Source organism: Sus scrofa, chromosome 13, assembly GCF_000003025.6.
Source record: "Sus scrofa isolate TJ Tabasco breed Duroc chromosome 13, Sscrofa11.1, whole genome shotgun sequence".
Classification (NCBI taxonomy): Eukaryota; Metazoa; Chordata; class Mammalia; order Artiodactyla; family Suidae; genus Sus; species Sus scrofa.
Window position 1 is genome coordinate 37,759,255 of NC_010455.5, and position 19,401 is coordinate 37,778,655.

The 19,401-nt window shown below is 37.3% G+C and overlaps 1 protein-coding gene across 21 annotated transcripts in view; it reads right to left on the bottom strand.

The window, feature by feature from the left end:
* Window positions 1-19,401, bottom strand: part of ERC2 (ELKS/RAB6-interacting/CAST family member 2) — a 979,000-nt gene that overhangs the window by 370,742 nt on the left and 588,857 nt on the right. For all 21 annotated transcript variants that reach the window (XR_002337959.1, XR_002337957.1, XR_002337956.1 and 18 more), the window contains one exon: window positions 10,711-10,871. Coding sequence is in view for 15 of the 21 variants with exons in the window: in XM_021070727.1 (XP_020926386.1) it covers window positions 10,711-10,871 (161 nt within the window). In the remaining 6 variants the exon portion in view is untranslated. The remainder of the gene's footprint in view (window positions 1-10,710; window positions 10,872-19,401) is intronic.

A 19,401-nucleotide genomic window follows, 5' to 3' on the forward strand; every position in this document is an offset into this window, starting at 1 on the left:
TAAAGGCCCTAAGACACCAACTTCAGGGTTCCAAGAGAGAAAGAGAAATCACAAGTGGTAAGTAACTGTTCCCTAACTGTGACTCAACTGTGGCTGCCTGCAGCTCAACCCGATCGATGCTGAATGAGCAGTTTTTCTCTCTACCACCTGTCCTCAATCACTGCAGGTTACTTAGAAAGATGTGACAAGCTTCACCAGTGTTCTAGTTGATTCAATTTACTTTTAGAACTGAGCAGGAGGTAAATAAGAACAGACAGACTGGAACATTCTAAGACACATTTTACATGGTATATAATAATATATATTTTAAATTGAACATGTCAAGGTTTTTCTCAACAAACCATTAGTTAGAAAAGAAATGCATTGTAGCCCCCCTCCCCACAAAAAACTGTTGAAAACATGAGGTCAATTGGAATTTGAAGATAGGATAAGTATATGCTAACTCTAATGGTTTACCTAACATATTAATATGTCACATAACATTATACATATGTGGTCTTTTTACAGCTTTTAAATCACTTTCTTGTAAATGCATAATTTCATTCAATTCCCATAACAACTCTTGCAACTGAGTTTATCAATTTTAAGTAACAGATGCCTTCAAAACTCCTCTCCCAGGCTTCATTTATCCTGCCCAAATTGCCAGCACTTAGGATTCCTTCCTAAAGAAATGTGATTTGTCTTTTCTCATGTTGGCATGAAGTAAAGAATAAATTGATTTTATCATTTTCTGCACCCTGCCTCTCCTTTGAAGGGTACTTACCTAATGAGTGGCTCTCTCAAAAAGGATCCTAGATCAAAGAGACCAACAGGATAATGCCTTGGAATAAGCCGCTGCCTTACTTCACTGTAAACTTCCTAAAATAGCCCAGTATATACAAAGGCTTTTCATGCTATCTGGAGAAGATGTCTAAAATACAAGGATACTCAGTAAATTAAGACTGATCTCATGTCATCAGATGAGTTAAAATACAGAAGTCCCTTTAAAATCTTTAGATAAGTATGAGAAACCATCACAAAAAGTCTAAAATATACACTTCAAATTATATAACTTTTAACCAGCTCTCAAAAACCTTTATTCATTCAGTATTTCATACTAAAAGAAACAGATCAGTTAGCCTGCCTGTCTGCCTATTAAATCACTATTGCTAGTTTAAATTGTCTGAGCAAATGCACACAGATTTTAAGTACAGTACCTCATGGCCTTCAATTTGTGTTAGCCAAAGATATCAAATCCACCTGCCACAAATTATATAATTGAGCTTTGGCTACTGGAATGTAAGCTCATTAACTGGCATTAATAAAACCAAACACAGAGAATGATGTTCTTAATATTATTTTAATAAAAATCCCTTTAAAGTTTAAGTTTTTTATTAATGTATAGTTGATTTAGAATGTTGTGCCAATTTCTACTTTAAAGTGACTCGCTCATATAAATATACATATACACACACATACACACACACACACACATATTATGGGGACTTTTTATTTTAGTGATTTATATTTTTTTCCATTATAGCTGGTTTACAGTGTTCTGTCAATTTTCTACTGTACAGCAAGGTGACCCAGTCACACACATATATACACTCTTTTTTCTTACATTATCATGCTCCACCATAAGTGACAAGACACAGTTCCCAGTGCCATACAGCAGGATCTCATTGCTCATCCATTCCAAAGGCAACAGTTTGCATATATTAACCCCAAATTCCCAGTCCATCCCACTCCCTCCCATACCCTCTTGGCAACCACAAGTCTGTTCTCTAAGTCCATGATTTTCTTTTCTGTGAAAAGATTCACTCATGCCATATATTAGACTCCAGATATAGGTGATATAATATGGAATTTGTCTTTCTCTTTCTGACTTACTTCACTTAGTATAAGAGTCTCAGGTTCCATCCATGTGGCTGCAAATGGCACTATTTTGTACTTGTTTATGGCTGAGTAGTATTCCATTGTGTATATATACCACACCTTCCTAATCCAATCATCTGTCAATGGACATTTGGGTTGTTTCCATGTCTTGGCTATTGTGAATAGTGCTGCAATGAACATGCAGGTGCATGTGTCTTTTTCAAGGAGAGTTTGGTCCGGATATATGCCCAAGAATGGGCTTGCTGGATCATATGGTAGTTCTATGTATAGTTTTCTAAGGTACCTCCATACTGTTCTCCATAGTGGTTGTACCAATTTACATTCCCATCAACAGTGCAGAAGGGTTCCCTTTTCTCCACACCCCTCCAGCATTTGTTATTTGTGGACTTACTAATGATGGCCATTCTGACTTGTGTGAGGTGGTACCTCATAGTAGTTTTGATATGCATTTCTCTAATAATCAGGGATGTCGAGCATTTTTTCATGTGCTTGTTGGTCATCTGTATATATTCCTTGGAGAAATGTCTATTTAGGTCTTTTGCCCATTTTTCAATTGGGTTGTTGGCTTTATTGCTGTTGAGTTGCATAAGTTGTTTGTATATTTTAGAGATGAAGCCCTTGTCAGTTGCATCATTTGAAAGGATTTTCTCCCATTCTGTAAGTTGTCTTTTTGTTTTCTTTTTGGATTCCTTTGCTGTGCAAAAGCTTGTCAGTTTGATTATGTCCCATTGGTTTATTTTTGCTTTTATTTCTGTTGCTTTGGGAGACTGACCTGAGAAAATATTCATAAGGTTGATGTCAGAGAATGTTTTGCCTGTGTTCTCTTCCAGGAGTTTGATGGTGTCTTGTCTTAACCTTTAAGTCTTTAAGACATTTTGAGTTTATTTTCATGCATGGCATGAGGGTATGTTCCAGCTTCATTGATTTACATGCATCTGTCCAGGTTTCCCAGCACCACTTGCTGAAAAGACTGTCCTTTTCCCATTTTATGTTCTTGCCTCCTTTGTCAAAGATTAATTGACCATAGGTGTCTGGGTTTATTTCTGGGTTCTCTATTCTGTTCCATTGGTCTGTATGTCTGTTTTTATACCAGTACCACACTGTCTTGATGACTGTGGCTTTGTAATATTGCATGAAGTCTGGGAAAGTTATGCCTCCTGCTTGGGTTTTGTTCCTCAGGATTGCTTTGGCAATTCTGGGTCTTTTATGGTTCCATATAAATTTTGGATTGTTGTAGTTCTGTGAAAAATGTCATGGGTAATTTGATAGGGATTGCATTGAATCTGTAGATCACTTTAGGTAGTATGGCCATTTTTACAATATTAATTTTTCCCACCCAGGAGCATGGAATATCTTTCCATTTCTTTACATATTCTTTAATTTCCTTGATTAATGTTGTATAGTTCTCAGCATATAAGTCTTTCACCTCCTTGATCAGGTATATTCCCAGGTATTTGATTGTTTATGGTGCAATATTAAAACATATTGTATTTTTGTATTCCTTTTCTAATATTTGTTAGTACACAGAAATGGGACTGATTTCTGAATGTGAATCTTATATCCTTCTACTTTGCTGAATTTTTGATCAGTTCCAGTAGTTTTTGGGTTGAGTCCTTAAGGTTTTCTATATATACTATCACATTCTGTTTTTATATTATTTTCCATCATGGTCTAGCCCAGGAGATTAGATATAATCCCTCTGCTATACAGTAGGACCTTATTGTTTATCCATTCTAAACGTAATAGTTTGCATCTACTAACCCCAAACTTTCAGTCCATTCCACTCCCTCCCAAAAATCCCTTTTAAATCAAAACAAGTATAACAAAGATGAACCATTATTAAATATTTTAGTAAGAGGTCTTAGATATTTTTTAAGTATAAGAATAATTTTATACACAAAGGAAGGTGAATTAATTATGTTCTTTTATGAAAATTTATAGTTGGGAAATGTTACTTCTTTACAATGGGGGAACAATGACTGGCTATTAGAATACAAACCAGTAAAGATCAAACTTGAAAGGGCATCTTGAGGGAGGAATCCTACACAAGCTACAAAGTCTCTCCTCTGGACTCAGTTCCTAGGGTTCACAGACTATAGAGAGGAGCATGGCATGTACCTCTTTTACCCCAAGTAATCATGAGGGTCCTTACCTATGCAAACAGCTTTCTAAGTGGGATTCCAGACTTCCTAGTTTCCACAAGAAGCTACTTTATTCACCCACCTACCTATTCATTTATTTGCTTCTCTATTTGTTTGTTCAATTCCTTCATTCATTTAACTAAAATGTAAGCTTGAAAAAATGGGGTTGGCTTCTCTGTCTGTTCAACTACAAAAGTACCTACCATATAGTAGATACTCAGGACTAGTTATAAATTTATTAACTAATTCATCCTTTCATTCCTCAAATGCAGAATTTATAAAATATGAAAGTACAATCTAGTTTTGTTAAAGAAGTAAAGAACATTCTTGGATTAGAGGAATCAAAATGACTGTACTACCCAAGGCAATCTACAGATTCAGCATAATCCCTATCAAACTATTTTTCACAGAACTAAAAATTTTTTTTAATTTATATGGAAACACCAAAGACCCTGAATAGCTAAAGCAATCTTGATAAAGAAAAACAGCTGGAGGAATCAGGCTCCCTGACATTAGACTTTACTAAAAAGTTACAGTCATCAAAACAGTACAGTACTGTCACCAAAAAAAAAAAAAAAAAAAAAAAAAAAAAAGAGAAATATAGATCAGTGGAACAGCATAGAAAGACCAGAAATAAACTCACATGACAGGTTATTTCAATGGTCAATTAATCTACAACAAAGAAGGCAAGAATATACAATGGAGAAATGGTGAAAAGACAGCCTCTTCAGTAAGTAATGAGGAGAAAACTGGACAGCTATATGTATAAGAATGAAATTAGAACACTCTGTTAACACTGCACAAAAATAAACACAAAATGGATTAAAGACCTATACATAAGACCAGATACTATAAAACTCTTAAAGGAAAACATGGGCAGAACACACTTTGACATAAATCACAGCAATATCTTTTGGGATCCATATCCTAAAGTAATGAAACTGGGATGGAAATCCTGTGAAATTGGACTGTGATGATCATTATACAACTATAGATGTGATAAATTCATGTGAGTAATAAAAAAATAACAAATAAATAAATAAATAAAATAAACAAATGGGACCTAATTAAACTTAAAAGCTTTTGTACAGCAAAGGAAACAATAAACAAAACCAAAAAACAGCTCACAGAATGGGGGAAAATATTTGCAAATGAAGCAACTGACAATGGATTAATCTCCAAAATATATGAATGATTCAGACAGCTCGATATCAAAATAACAAACAACCAAATTAAAAACTGATTTACTTTGCTGTATGCTTGAAATTAACACAACTTTTTAAGTCAACTATATTCCAATAAAATTTTAAAAACAAACATTAAAAAAATGGGCAGAAGATCTAACAGACATTTCTCTAAAGAAAACAGATGGCCAAAAAGCCATGAAAAGTTGCCTAAATTTCCTACTTAATAGAGAAATGCACATCAAAACTACAATGACATATCATCACACACCAGTCAGAATAGTTACCAAAAAATCTATAAACAATAAATACTGGAAAGGGTGTGGAGAAAAGAGAACCCTCCTACACTGTTGGTGGGAATTTAAACTGGTGCAACCTCTATGGGGAACCACATGGAGGTTCCTTAAAAAAATAAATATAGAACTACCGTATTTCCAGCATTTCCACTCCTGGGCATATATATGGAGAAAACCATAATTCAAAAAGATATAGGAGTTCCTGTCATGGCGCAGTGGTTAACGAATCCGACTAGGAACCATGAGGTCGCGGGTTCGGTCCCTGCGCTTGCTCAGTGGGTTAACGATCCGGCGTTGCCGTGAGCTGTGGTGTAGGTTGCAGATGCGGCTCGGATCCCATGTTGCTGTAGCTCTGGTGTAGGCTGGCAGCTACAGCTCCTATTCGACCCCTAGCCTGGGAACCTCCATATGCCGTGGGAGCGGCCCAAGAAATAGCAAAAAAGACAAAAAAAAAAAAAAAAAAAAAGATATGTATTCCAGTGTTCACTGCAGCACTATTTACAATAGCCAAGACATGGAAGCAACTATCTTTATGCAATCAACAGAGAATTGGAGATGTGGTATATATATATATACACACAATGGAATATGACTCAGTCATTAAAAAAGAATGAAGTAATGCCATTTGCAGCAACATGGATGGACCTAGAAATTATCGTACTAAGTGAAGTAAGTCAGACAAAGACAAATATCAGAGAGTTCGATAACATGTGGAATCCAGTAAAAATTATACAAAAGGACTTACAAAACAGAAACAGATTCAAAAGATTTTGAAACCAAATTTATGGTTAGCAAAGGGGAAATCTGGGGGGAGGGATGAATTAGGGGGTTGGGGTTGACATATATACACTTCTATATATGAAATAGAAAGGTAACAAGTACTAACATATAGCATAGGATAATCTACCTGATACTTTCTAATAACCTATATGGGAAAAGAATCTGAAGAGGAACACATATATGTATATGTATAACCGATATACTTTGCTGTACACCCGAAACTAATACAACTTTATAAGTCAACTATACTCCGATAAAATTTATTAAAAATTAATAAATAAAGAGTATTTGTAAAGTTATACACCAAAATGCCATCAGCATCTATCTCTGCATAGCAGGATCATAGGTTTTCCAGGTAGGATCATTGTTTTCTGAATTTGAATCCCCACCATATGACAGGTTCTAGATACCCAATATTAAAAGGGGAATTCTACTGTAAATAAAATAAAACCAACTTATGAGAAATCTTTAATTTAGAAGAATCAAGCAATCTTTTCTCACTGTAAATTCAGTCTAAATTTAAACTAAGGAGATAATTTCCTGTCCTACTCAGGGCGGCACATATCCCCAAATGATAAAAGATGAAAGAAAACTCTGGTTAAAAATGAAACAGCTTGGTTATGAGTGTAGATATCAAAAGGCAGCATAAGGGATCCTTGTAACAATGGAACAGAACTATATCTTGACAGTGGTGGTGGTTACACAAACTTATACAGGTGATAAAATTGTACATAACTAAATACACACATCAGTACATGTAAAATTGGAAAAATCTGAATAAAGTTAGTAAACTATATCAATATCAATTTGCTGGTGTGATATTATGCTGTAATTATGCCAGATGTTATCAATGAGGGATACAAGTAAAGTGTACAAGAAAACTCTCTGTACCATTTCTTGTAACTACATATTAATCTACCATTATTTAAAAATAAGTTAATAAGTTAAAACAGCAGGATGCTTATCAAAACTTTCTTTATATTAGCAAAACATTGGCACCAAGATAAGCATACAACAAAGGGAAAAGCGTGATGATTTATAGTATATTGAGTAATCAAAAGTAATACAATTTTATGTTTTTGAAATGGGTGTTCACCACTCAGTAAGCAGAAGCAGCAGTATTTACAAAATATGAAAGTACAATCTAATTTTGTTAAAAAAATAAAAAGCTTTATAAAGGTATATACCCAAACACTATGAGCATCTATCTCTGTGGGACAGGATAATAAGTGATTCTGTTTTTTACTTTTGCTTCTCTATATCTCTTTTTCATTTTTCTAAAATGAACACTATTAATAACCAAACAAATATCTAAAAGACTGTCTGTCCCTAAGGACAAAGGAGCCACTTGAAAGAAGAGTGAAACATGAACCCACCTTATGAGCCCATGACTTCCAAAGGAAGTGGTGTTCACCAGGGCCTGGTGAATTCCTTATGAGTAATTACGTGAGTAGGAGTCTGGTTTATTTGATAGGCTGGAAGGTTGGACCCACCTAGTTTTCCAGTACTAGAACTCGGTGCCATTTGCTTTTGCAACAAATTTAAGATACCACCCTTCATTTCAAAATCCCCTTTTATGATTCAAAAAAATTTTCCACATACTGGTTTATATTAATTTCAGTTCATTACTTTTTTAAGGGAAATCCTGTCCATACAACAATTCTACAGAGTAGGCAGGGCGTATATCAGCACCTCCATGTTACTGGAGAAAACTGAGACAACCGGAGAGTGGTTTCCTACAATGTTTTCGGATAAGCTATGAGACATCTTCCTTTTCTTAACTTATGGCCCCACCCCTATTCCACTAATACCACACAGCCTCTCCCTTGCTACCAGGGTTGGGAAACTGAGTAGACTTACCTAAAGTTGTCTGCATAATGCCTGTCAGGTGAATGAAACCAACACTGCTTGGTATAGAGTGACAGTAAATACTGACAATGATATATCCAGATGACCGTTCCCACTAACTTACACTGACTTGGTTAATATCAAGTAACCCATCTGTCAACTCAGCTAAAAAATTAAGATTGACCAAATCATTTGGTTGACCTGAACAGTTCAAGAGGCTGAAAAAATCTAATTGGCGTTCTCAGTCAATGTAATTGCCCTGCACCTGTGACCCCATAGTCCCGGGAAGAAGCCCATAAGTGGGGCTTCTGGGCCAGTTAAATAGTGAATGGGGTACATATTGGGCTTAATGAAGTAGGGCTTTGTTACTTTTACCAAAGGAATTAACAGAGGAATTTTGTATTTATTTTGCAGTGGCAGCAGATTAAGCACTCTGGCAATAATGTGGCAATTCACCAAAAGAAGTCTTAGTTAGGTGCTATCTGAAATCATGAAATTAAGTGGGAAAACATACACATGGAAAAAGCTTATATGTTTTAGAAAAATAAACCCAAATTTTAGATAAATGATACTCTTCACAAAGTATACTAAACAAATGACATATTTTCATTGGCTGATAGCACCATTTACATACATATATCATTTTCTATGTGCCAAGCCCTCCTCTGAGTGCTTCACCTCACAACCATTCTACAAAAGTCATTTTAAGATGAAACTGGAGAGTCAGCGATGTTAAAAGTCATTTTCCTCCAAGTCACACAGCCACCAAGTAGAAGCAAGAGGATTTCAACCCAGTTCTGGGGGCTCCCAAACCAGCATGATTCACCATTACTTATTCTCTCAAAACATTGAAAGTACATGTTCTTTTTGTAAACAGGAAATAATGGAAGTTTCCTTATAATGGAATAATAAATCACTCCAGGAGATGGAGAGTTAACCTGGGCACAGCTGGAGAACAATTAGAGAAACTAAGGCTGCACTGGACTCGCAACAATACACAAGGAGGCAGAAGCGGGATAAGTGAAAGAAAAAGAATAAAGGCTGATGGAATTAATGTACTGGTATTATTAACAAATTATTGATCACATTGGTAATGTCGCAGATGCTTGAAATACTTTTATTCCTAGCTACACGAAATTTAGTCTCCAGCATTCAATCTATTCATTTCTTCAACAAAGAATTATTGAGCATCTACCATAAATAGGCACTATTCTAGGCTGTATGATTCCTGCCAGGACTCAGACAAAAGTCCTGGGCTTGGTCGAGCTGACATAAGCTCCATGAGAAAATGAGGTAGTAGAAAGGGAGTGTGAGAAGATTTTGGTTTTAATCCTGGTCAGATGTCCTTAAGCAAATAACTTGAAGTCTCTTTGAGTCTCAGTTCCCTTACCTCTCAACCAAGGATATTAATATCTTTTTATTATATCATCTTTTATTAGGAAAAATGGGAGTTTATAATACATGTGAAAAAATTACTTATTCTTTGGTCTTGGAGAAACTGAGGTAGCTGACATGGAATACAAATTTTGTCCTCATTATTAAATCCTTCAAAATATTTCATTCCATATTTTCCATGATCTAAACTTTCTAGGTTTAATGTTAAGCATGTGTAGGACTTGGAGGGTCAGGATAAGGTTATTCTTCCATACCTAGGCACTGATTTCCATGTCTATGTTACAGGCTTAAGATGCCAAAATTATGTACATTTCCCCTTATTGTGGAAGGAGGTTGAATTTAAATTACATCTTAGTTAATTCTTTTTAAAACTTATAGAGAAAGATGTTTCTTTTTGCCAAATTTTTTCAGAAACAGACTCAGAAATTGATTATGTCTAAAATCTTTGAGGAATTACCTTTCTTATGTTCATGGTGATGCTATTTCATTGTGAGAATGAAATAAAAACAAAGTGGAGATGGGTGTGTCAGAGGCCCACAGAAACAACCATTGCCTGACATGCAGCCACACTCTATTGATCAAATCAAAGAAAGAGATTTGTTCCAGTCTCCCTCCAAGCCCTTACCTACTCAACGAGACGGGGGTGGGGGGGACAGTGGGATTTCCAAGCCTCTTTTTATCAGCCTAGCAAATCAGGGTCTTGCTTTCTAAACAAAGAGGTGCCAACCTTGAGACTCTATGAAAGCCAACACAAGCCAGGCATTGTATACAAGTGAAAAGACTATAATTAGCAAAGTTATAGTCACAATTAGGAAATACCTCCTCAGAAAAGTTTCCACTTAGCTCTGAGTGGGACTTAAATTACCATTGTGTTTAACAAGGCCTCTGTCTCTTGGCCAGCTCAAACCTTTTTGACAAATCTAAGAATATTAGTGCCATCCACCAAACACAGAGGCATAAAACCTAATGTTAGATTTTTTTTTTAATAACAGATGTGAAAATGTGCAAATTGGGACACAAAAGCCATAATTTCAAAAAATAAAAAGCATAGTCATAGATATGACTGTCCAAGTGTTAGCTAAATTACTCTCTCTCCAAATTCTTCTTTCCTGTTTTCTAGCCTTCCCTTTTGCATCCCTAAAGAGAAGTTAGAAAAGAAAGAGTGGGAAAGCAAAAATGGGTACTCACTTCATCTCCAGGATCTCCTCCAGCTGTTTTCTCCTCTCTATCCGGAGGTTGGCCAAGTGTGCTTCTTTTTCAGCCAGGGACTGCTGTGTGGAGGCAAGGCGTGCCTTGGTGGCATCCAGTTCCTGTCTGGTCTTCTCCAGTGCATTCATCAGTTCCTCTATCTGAAAAGCATGGAGTGTGGTGTGTTATTTCTCCTCCATTCAAGTACAAGGCGTTCCTGCTGGCCTGTGTTCCAACAATAGACACAAAGGAATCAAAGCCATCCTTGAACTTGGCATTGTATCTTGGCATTGATTCTTTCCTTGTCACTAGTTAAAAAATAAATATTTCAAACATGAGAAATGTCCAAATTTCTCCAAGACCCTCGTTCAATTCAATTGTCCAATAACTTTTATAGAAACTATTTAAAGTATTTATTAGAAGTGGAGGGTGAGTGGCTTGACCCAATTTCAACCTGTGTTTGGCAAAAAATCTCAGATACTGCCTCACAGTTGACTGAAGGCAACACTCAAAATGCATTTTGCCTAGCACAATATACTTTTGTGTGTAGGCCTCAGAATATTCTGACAGAACGTTACGTATTTCAGATTTGTTCATGTTTTAACCTATCGAAGCCTTGTTTGGCAAAGCAATTTGATGTCCAAGGGGCCTCAGGGACTCCCCCGCCCCTCACCTCACCTCCCTATTTCACATTCAGGAAGCAAGGTTTGGCCAAAGGTAAACAGAATTCCAGCCACAAAAGGTTCAAGTTTGGTTTGCCCCTGAAGTTTGAGAGGGTTCTAAACTTGAAATAAATGACATGTAACTTTTACGGGGTGCTAATACACCATAGAAATAAGCCAGACTATCAAATAGCCAGGGTTTTCAGCCAGGTCCCAAAAATTGGACCAGGGAGCCCCAAGGCAAGGCCTTATCCTCCCCAAACCATTGGAGTCTTTTAAAAGCCAACACACAACAAAAAGGGCTGGTGTTTATGGTTTTGTTCCAGAGACTTCCGTGGAGTAAGCTGGTGAAATGCCATCCCTTGCACAGATGCAAGCTGCATCCACCCTGCTGATTTAAAACCATGGTTTCAGGAAGTTTCTAGATTCCAGAGTTGCTGCTTGGATTTCTAAGTCACCCCTTCCAGTTGAACTTGGCAGAATGGGATCATCTATCACTAAAGTCAACAGAACACCCTTCAAAATGTGTCAATGACATGTTAAGTTTCAATTCATAAAGACTTTCTACACAATTTCTGCAGTTTTATATGGAATTTATTCAGAATATCCATTATAGTTCACATCCAAGGTAAATTATAGGCTTTTAAGATTCAGAAAACCCTTCTTTTTGCCCTGATAAAAAGAGGAAACTTGATGACTATGTAATATAAATAAGAAGCCAAAGCCAAAAACAGTTTAAAAACCAAGGAGTATAAAGGATAACCTATGAAAGTCACAGAACCACGTATATTTAATTGTAGGAAAAATAGCATTATTCTTTAACTTCAGAAATATAAAAAAATTTAAAAAGCAAACTGTTTAGCCTCTCAGAGAATACCATAAATATAACTAGAAGCCCTTCAACAAAGCAATACTTGATGGTACTGAAGCAGAGGTGGTATTTTTTTTTGGGGGGGTGCTTCTTTTTTCTCCTATTTTTAATACATTCAATAGCAACGTTAAAAAAAAAAAGATCAGTATTATGATCATTCCAAGTGCCAACTCAGATACAGTCTGCCTAACTCTCCATATGGGATGGCCTATGTCCTCACAACCCTATATCTTTCATGAATTGTTCTTTATCTCAAATGTACTATTGATCTCAGAGAAGAGGGAGAATATCCAGGATTCTCAGCTGCTGAAACTCTCTCTCATTAGTTGACTAACCTGTCAGCAATCCATAGGCATAGTATGCTATTCAACTGGGTTTTCAAGTTCTTAGTTTACCTGCCATCTGACTGCTTAGAGCAGGAACTAACTAGTTTTATATTAACCCACCTTTAACGATTACACTTTAGAATAATGACTTGTAGGCTGTCCTAGTCATTCCAGCAACAACCACATGGAGAAAATCTGGGCACCTAAGAGATGTAATCCAGGGTTTTCACTAATGGAAATACTGTTAACTTCAAACATCAATAATTCCTAGTTTGAGGTAAGACTGCTATTCTCAACACCTTAAGAGAAGAATCTCAAAACAGCTTCCCACTCAAGACCTTTTAATCCTCCTAATGCACCTGACCACTGAGCACTGCACCGTTAGGACCACCTGGGGCAGTGGCCTCAGATATACTGCTCTAGTCTTCACAAGGCCCCTGCTTCTATCTGTAACTATGCAAATAATCAATTGATTTTTGGAGTCTCAGTTTCCAAAAGCTGAGATGATGCCTATGGTATTTCCTGTGTTAAGCATTCAAGAGTTCTGCAAACCATTTCCTTTGCTAACAAAACAGGAGTGCTAAAAACCAGGAAGTCTTTTCCCTGTGTGGTGGTCATTAGGGTGGTTCATAACATGCTAGTTCTCTTCCCTATGGGCACATGGTAGGACTGCTTTTCCTCTCTTCCTTTAAGTTGGGTGTGGCTTTGGCCAATACAATCATTGTCATGTCCAGGTAGAAGCATTTAGGTTCTAGCAGTCAACCCCAGCCTTCTATTTTCCCTGCCATGATGACTCTATAAGAATGTTTTAGATGATGTCTATTCAGCCTGAGTCCTTGAGTTAAAACAATGAAGATGAAGGCCAACCCACATTACATAAGTAAGGTATGCATTTTGCTGTGCTTACACCATGAGATGAGGGGCTGTTACCCTCAGGTTGACTTGGCCTACCTTGACTGGTGAACTGTCACACTTCTTATCAAATGCTCTATACCTGCCTCCATCTCCTCACCACCAGTCCTCTCTCATCAATAAGAAAATGCTTTTTATTCCTGCCATCCCATGGAAACTCTACTCTTGCTGGCTGCTGGTATCTTCCTTCTTGCCATATGTCTTTTCCTAATGTGCAGTTCGTATAGTTCGACAGTTCCCCCAACTCTTACTCTCATCTGAAGTAGCATTTTAGCTGGTTATGTAAATGAAGCTTGTGTCTTAAAAACTACCAGATTTGAATCATGTCTCCATCACTTACTATATGACTGACACAAGTTCCTTCATCTCTTTCAGCTTTAATTTCTTTGTCTGGAAAAAAAGGAAATTATGTTGCTTATTCTGTTTGTTGGCATCAAGTAGTATGATGTAGCCTATACACTATTTCTTCTTCTAATTGATATCAATAAAATAACATTTTTCTTACAATAGAAATAAGGTAAATGGCCATCATTAACAAGTCAACAAATAACGAACACCAGAGAGGGTGTGGAGAAAAGGGTACCCTCCTACACTGTTGGTGGGAATGTAAATTGGTTCAACTACTATGGAAAACAGTGTGGAGGTACCTCAGAAAACTAAATATAAAGCTATCATATGACCCAGAAATCCCACTCTTGGGCATAATCTGGACAAAGCTTTCCTTGAAAAAGACACATGCACCCCTATGTTCACTGCAGCACTAGTCACAATATCCAAGACATGGAAACAACCTAAATGTCCATTGACAGATGAATGGATTAAGAAGATGTGGTACATATATACAATGGAATACAACTCAGCCATAAAAAAGAACAAAATAATGCCATTTGCAGCAACATGAATGGAACTATAGATTCTCAGACTAAGTGAAAGTGAAGTAAGTCAGAAAGAGACAGACAAATACCATATGACATCACTTATATCTGGAATCTAATACATGGCAAAAAATGAATGTATCTGAAGAAAAGAAACAAACTCATAGACTTGGAGAACAGATTTGTGGTTACCAAGGGGAAGGGGGAGGGAGTGGGATGGACTGGGAGTTTGGGGTTAGTAGATGCAAACTATTGCATTTGGTGTGGGTAAGCAATGAGATCCTGTTGTATAGTGCAGGGAACACATGTGATGGAATATGATGGAGGATAATGTGAGAAAAAGAAAGTATGTATACATATGAGTGGGTCACTTTGCTATACAGCAGAAATTGACAGAACATTGTAAATCAACTATAATAGAAAAATTAAAATCCTATAAAAAAGAATAAGGAACACTCAATAGAAAATCTAAAAGATACAGATACAAAACATTTCAATGTTTATTTTTATTTAAGATTAAAATGACATTCTTTTTAGCCAAGATCGCCCCAAATCCCAACATATGGAGATAAACATATCTCCATCTCTCTCTATTTGTGTGTATGTATAAGGATGTTATATATAATTTTCTTGTTTTCCATAAATATATTATTAGAAAGTTCCCTTTATTATTAAATAGTCTCTGAGAAACACAGTTTAATGGGTGAGTGGGGCTGTATCTATTCTCTATTTTCCTAAAAGCCAACCCTTCCCTTGGGTTCTAGGAAGCACTCCTGAGATTCAGAACCTGTTTCCCCTGTTTCTTTTGCAAATTTTTCATCTTCCTGCAGTCCATAACTGGACCCTTCCCCTTATGAATTGTTCTCAGAGATGTTTTCCTCATCCATGTGAATCCTCAGGAGGAGGACTGAGGTTTTTCTTCATAGTTATCACCTCTATTCTGATCCTTTTCCAACATTTGAGTCCTTTTATTCACTTAACATCTCTCACATGTACTGAGCCACCTGCTGATTACTTCCATTTGGATGGCATCATATCACTTTAAATTCAGAATGACCTCATAATCCATGCACACTTATCTAAACCAAATCCCTACCATCTACCCCTGCCCGCCCAATCTGCTGCTCCTAACATATCCACTACTTGGGTCCAATGTACCAGCCTTTTCTCAGTCACTCATTTTAGGACCTCAGAATCAGATCTTCTCTTCCTTCACTTTCCTCTTTTATTTTCCATCCATAATTAAGTCACATAACTCTATTTTGGAAACACTTTTCAGACTCATCATTCTATCATTTGATGTTTTCAAATTTAGATCCCTTCCACACCCATATTTTTGATAGGATTGAAAAGTGTGTGTATGTGAATGTGTGTTCTTAGCCTTTGTCTCTACCCCTACCCTAAATAAAGTCATGATTTTGCCTGATCAGCTTCTCCCCCACCAGGATTATCTCTCGGACAAGTCTGTGACTGGATTTTAGGAAATGGGATTAACAGATGAGTAACAGAATGAACCTATAAAACTGATAGACTTTGAAGAGCAGGCTATGATGATCTATATAATAAAAAAAAAATTGGAGAGAAAGTGAGGAAAGAAAGAAATAATAAATCTGGGGATTGGAGACACACAGGTTTGGTTTTGTTTTAAGGGCAGAATAAGAGAATCGAGCAAAAGAGGAAAAAAGGAAAGGAAAAGAAGTTGCTAGAGGTTATTCCTGGGGCCCCTTCAATGTTTTCCAAAGACTCAAATTAAAGGTTAGACTTCCCTTTTGATTTTTTTCAGCTGTTCTGACTGTGTGTCTTTGAACATGACTTTGAACGGGCCCTGTGAATCTTGGATTCAAAGATGTCTCACAGGATTTATTTTTACAACTTATCTACCTACTGCCAGGAAAATATGCTTAAACACATCAATACTTTGTCAAAAATATCACTGACCTGTTTAAGCATCTCAAAGGGCTCCTGTTTACCCATAGTAGTGGTCTTCAAACTGTGTTCCCTAGTGCACCAGGGATCCCACAAAGGCATCTGGGGGCTGATAAACACATCAGTGCAGTGGGAGGAGGAATATAAATCAGCAGGGATCTTCATCCATCTTACACTTAAAGGGAGCTGTTCAACTTTTACTTCTTTTATATATAGCATTCCACTTAGGATTTAATTTGAATTTTTTTAAATTTTAAGTATTTCAAAATACTGAGAATAGTTAAAAGCATGGATTATAAAACCAGACTGTACTTATTTAATACCTGCTTTACCACTTATGAATTACAGAACCTTGGGAAAGTGAGTTTCTTCATCTATAACAATAGTACAAGTCCTCAAAAGAGTTACTGAAAGTATGAAATGAAACAGTGAAGGTGAAGCTCTTATGAAGGGATGGGCAAACAAGAAAATAATTAGTACATTCTTAATAGCGTGGTTACAAACAGAACTGAAGAGTCAGCCTGTCATTTATTATCTGTGTCATTCTGAGTCAGTTATAAAAGCTTTCAAAACCTCAGGTTTCTCACTTGTGATGTGGGAACTTAGCTCAAAGGGTTTTTGTGAAGAATCAATGGGTTAACATGTGTGATGTTCTAAGAACAATGCCAAGTACTTGGTGCCATAGAACTGTCAGCTCTTATTATTACAGTACCTAATAACTAAGTATTCAATTCATGTTTATGGTCGCTTATTACTGAAGTAAAGATTTTGCACTTGCTGTCACCTATCCTCAACCCGCCCCACCACCCCCACCCACACACTTCTGCACTGCCCTACACTGACCCCTGCAATTATCAAAATCACCTCTCCTTTAAGGCTCTGCCACAGAGCCCTGGCCTCCTTCACAAGTACAGTAATTAAAAGCTGAAGCTCTGAAAACAGGCAGACCTGGATCAAGTTTTCGTTCCACCAATAGGATCTCTGTGACCTTAGGCCAATCTTCATTCAATGGAAGCTTTGTTACACATTTGAATCCTTTAGAAAGATCTTAAAAATCCTGATGCCATGGTCACACTTCTACCAACTAAATCAAAATGTTTAAGGGTAGGAGTCAGGCATCAGTATTTTATTAAAGATGCAGGTGATTCCAAAGTGATGCCAAGGTACATCTGGTCTGGGAATGCGGGACATTATTTACCCTTCTCTTAGCCTGCAAGTCTTTCCCAGTTAAACAGGGAGGAAACAGAAGCTACCACATAGGATCAGCATGAGAAGAAAGAAATATAGTATATATCCCTACACATAAAGCATTCAACCCTGTCTGCTAGACACCCTAGAGGTGTCCAGTGCATGACAATTACCACTATCCCTAGTATGGGTTTCTGGCCACATTACTTTCACCCAATCAGAGTGTCTCCAGTTCTTACCATCTGTACCCAACTCCCTATCACTTAATCAAATACCGCTTTACTTTTCTGCACAACTATTTCATGTGTGTGCTTAGTTGCTACAACTGGATTGTAATCCTCAGAAGGCAAGGACCGTATCTCTGTACTCTTTGTGGAAGGCCCTTCAGCCCCTGACAGAGAACCAGTGTCCACACTCAATAAATACCTGAGGAATGAGAGGAAGGGGAATACAAAGCTGTGATTCTGAAACACCCTTCTTTGACCCACTTAGTGCAATGATGGATGAAGTGTAAGTCTGAACTTGATACTTTCCTACCCCATAAATCAGTGGTCCCCTTGCCATCCTCACCAAACGCCCTTCAAGTTCTTGCTCTCTGTTTGCCTCAAGGACCTCTCTTTGCTATGGAGACAAGAGGGCTCAGTTACTCAGCTCCTGAATGGATAGAGACCCTATGCTCACTGCCACTCTAGCAGCTGTTAAGAGAACCCAGGAACCCATAAGTTTAGGGATAGCACAATAAAAATGTCCCAGGATCTGAGCTGGAGTAGAAGCAAGCAGCTTTTAACCCTGCTCTGAATTCCACCCATTCTGCCATGACCGGGAAGACATGCAGTCCTTCTTCCCATCACTCCACCATCTCATCTCACTGGATGTCTTCTATGTGTCTGGCAATCTGCTAGATACAAGCAGCAGGCTCATCCTCAGAAGCTCTCTGGTTTGGCAGGCAAACATGAATCAAACAACTATTATTTAATTATGATTGTGACTTTAAAAAAGAATTAAGAAAAGTACTGAGTGATGAGCAAGAGTTAAGCAAGAGCCAATCTTGCCCTAGGCCTCATGGCCTGCCTCCTTAGAGCAGGAAAGTTGTTGTTGCCTGCTGAAGAGGAGGTAAATAAATATGTGCTCGGAGGGCCCTGATGGAAAGCCCTGTGGTCCTATTCATTAGGGAACTGCTACTTGAAGAATCTGCTACTTGATTATGAGCCAATAAACTCTTAAAAAGTCCAAAAGGAAAGCAACGCATGTGTCTCAGTTCAACATAGCATTTGCTTATTTTGGAAGCACATCCATTGGTAATTCACCAGACAATGATATTTCTGGGGGGGGGGGGGGCGGATTTTAGAAAGGCTGTTTTATTCTTAAAATGCCATTCTTGATGAAAACAGAAGGATTCACAGAAACCTCAGAAATTTTCTTTAATACTTAACATATTCCATTTAAAAGAATTTTCTAAAATGTCCACAAATTTGGCAAGATTGGAATCCTGATCCTTCATCTAGAAAGCTAGGATTACATTTTAAAATATATATTGGTTTGGTGTTACCTATCTAGAACATAATAATTGAAAGTTCCTTCAAGATAGATATCTACTTGGTCTCACAATTAAACAAAACAAAAAAATCCCTAAGTAATCATGCGTCATTTCTGATTTCATTGGTCATTTTATGTGGCAGATCATAAAAACTCTCTTATAAAATGGTTATCAGGACTTTTCCATTGTATTTGAATAATTTATAACTCCATACACTTTAAGAATAATGAAGCTGGAGTTCCCATTGTTGCACAGTGGAAACAAATCCGACTAGGAACCATGAGGTTGCAGGTTCGATCCCTGACCTAACTCAGTGGGTAAAGGATCCGGCATTACCGTGAGCTGTGATGTAGGTTGCAGACATGGCTCAGATCTGGCGTTGCTGTGGCTCTGG